At 64.6% G+C, this 1,969-nt stretch overlaps 1 protein-coding gene across 1 annotated transcript in view; it reads right to left on the reverse strand.

Moving 5' to 3' along the window:
- Nucleotides 1–251: 251 nt before the first annotated feature.
- The window catches only part of MPP2 (membrane protein, palmitoylated 2 (MAGUK p55 subfamily member 2)), a 2,326-nt gene continuing 608 nt past the window's right edge, over nt 252–1,969 (reverse strand). The window contains exons 2-6 of the mRNA XM_010181595.1: nt 1,868–1,936; nt 1,582–1,743; nt 892–1,094; nt 681–809; nt 252–383 (exon numbers count right to left, since the gene is read on the reverse strand). Coding sequence (XP_010179897.1) covers nt 252–383; nt 681–809; nt 892–1,094; nt 1,582–1,743; nt 1,868–1,936 — 695 coding nt within the window. The remainder of the gene's footprint in view (nt 384–680; nt 810–891; nt 1,095–1,581; nt 1,744–1,867; nt 1,937–1,969) is intronic.

Genomic DNA, 1,969 nt, shown 5'->3' on the forward strand with positions numbered 1-1,969 from the left:
CCCCAAGGGACCTCCCCAGCGGCTTCTACCCCCCCCCAGATCTGGTGCTGGGTGGGAGGGAGAGAGGGGCCAGGCTTGGGTGAGAGAGCCACAATCCCCAACAGCGCTGAGCACGGCGAGCTCATCACACCAATGGTGAGACAGCAAAGGGGGCACAACCACCCTCCTCCTCCCCACGCAGCCCCCCTGGGCTGGCTCGAGGGGGGGGGGGGGGGGGTGATGAAGGGACCCCCTCCCATGGTGGGGGGGCATCAGTAGACACAGCCCCGCAGCCGCCCGAAGGTGCGCTCCAGGTCATCGTTGGTCAGGCTCAGGTCGAAGTAGTGGCCGTAGCCGCGCTGGATGCGGTTGCTCTCCTCCACCGTCCGCCTGGCATTGGCCTCCTGCCCCGGCACAAACCCTGCCTCAGTTTCCCCATTGCTCTCCTCCATCTCGGCCTCTTGCCCTAGCACAAACCCTGCCTCAGTTTCCCCATTGCTCTCCTCCATCTCTGCCTCTTGCCCTAGCACAAACCCTGCCTCAGTTTCCCCATTGCTCTCCTCCATCTCTGCCTCTTGCCCCGGCACAAACCCTGCCTCAGTTTCCCCATTGCTTCCCTCCACCGTCCACTTGACATCAGCCTCCTGCCTCAGTTTCCCCATCACTCTCCGCTGTCCCCTGTCCCCGGGTTGGTCACCCACCGTCAGCTGTTTGGTGGCCACGCCACTCTCCAGCGCCGCCCGGTTCATGGCCCGCAGCGTCTCGGGACCGGGGGCTTCGATGAAGACCACGTATGGCACGAATTCAGCCGTTCTCAGCACCTTCACCGCCTGGGCACGAGGGGATGGCATTGAACCCCGGACCGGGGGACAACCCCAGCCAATTTTTAATGTCCTACACCATGTTCCCTACCTGGGGGTTGACGTCCAGGATGCACATCTTGCCGCTGTCCACCACGGCGCGGATGGAGTCGATCTTGGTGCCGTAGAGGTTGCCCTCATACTCGCCGTGCTCCAGGTACCGCCCGGCCTTGATGTCGGCCTCCATCTCTCCCCGCGACACGAAGCGGTACCCGTGTCCGTCCTTCTCGGTGTCCTTCGGCTTCCGCGACGTGTCTGGGGACGGCCACCTCAGTGCCACCCGCCCTGGGGTCCCACCCTGGGGGGGCACCCACGGCCAGAGGGGACGGGCACAGGGATGTGGTGCTGCACGCCCAGACGGGTTGGGCTGCACTGGGGATGGGGATGGTCACAAGGGACGGGGATGCTTGTGGGGACAGAGATGCTCATGGGGGCAGAGATGCTGGTAGGGGACAGAGATGCTCATGGGAGACAGGGAAGTTGGAAAGGGACAGGAATGCTCTTGGGGACAGGAATGCTGGTGGGGACAAGGATGCTGGCAGGGGATAGGGATGCTGATGGGGACAGGGATGCTCGCAAGGGACAGGGATGTTGGAAGGGGACAGGGATGCTGGTGAGGGACAGGGATGCTGGAACAGAGACAGTGGCAGGGGATAGGGATGCTCATGGGGACAGGGATGCTGGTGGGGATGACGATGCTCCCAGGGGACAGTGACACTGGTGGGGACGCAGGGACACTCACAGGGGATGGTGGTGCCGTAGCGTGCCTGGTCGGCCATGATGAGTTTGTTCTTGAGGCTGCGGCGCCCCACGCCCTGGGCGCCGATGAGCACCAGGGTTTTCCGGCGGAAGGGGGGCATTCGTGCCACCTCCTCGTAAATCAGCAGCTCGTGGCGGTCGAACTCTGCGCGAGGGACACGGCTGTCACCCACGGGGACCCCAGGGCACCCTGTCCCGTGAGGTGCCACCACGAGCCTGCCATTGGCACGGCTGGGGGACTGTCCCCTCTTCCCCGAAGGGACACTCACCGGCGTTCTTCGTCGTCAGGTACATCATCCTCTTCTTCCTCTTCCCGCTGAGGCTGCCACACAGGGCCCCTGCCGAGGGCACGGGGCTGGCTGGGCTGGGGG

Source organism: Mesitornis unicolor, unplaced genomic scaffold, assembly GCF_000695765.1.
Source record: "Mesitornis unicolor isolate BGI_N332 unplaced genomic scaffold, ASM69576v1 scaffold34793, whole genome shotgun sequence".
Lineage (NCBI taxonomy): Eukaryota > Metazoa > Chordata > Aves > Mesitornithiformes > Mesitornithidae > Mesitornis > Mesitornis unicolor.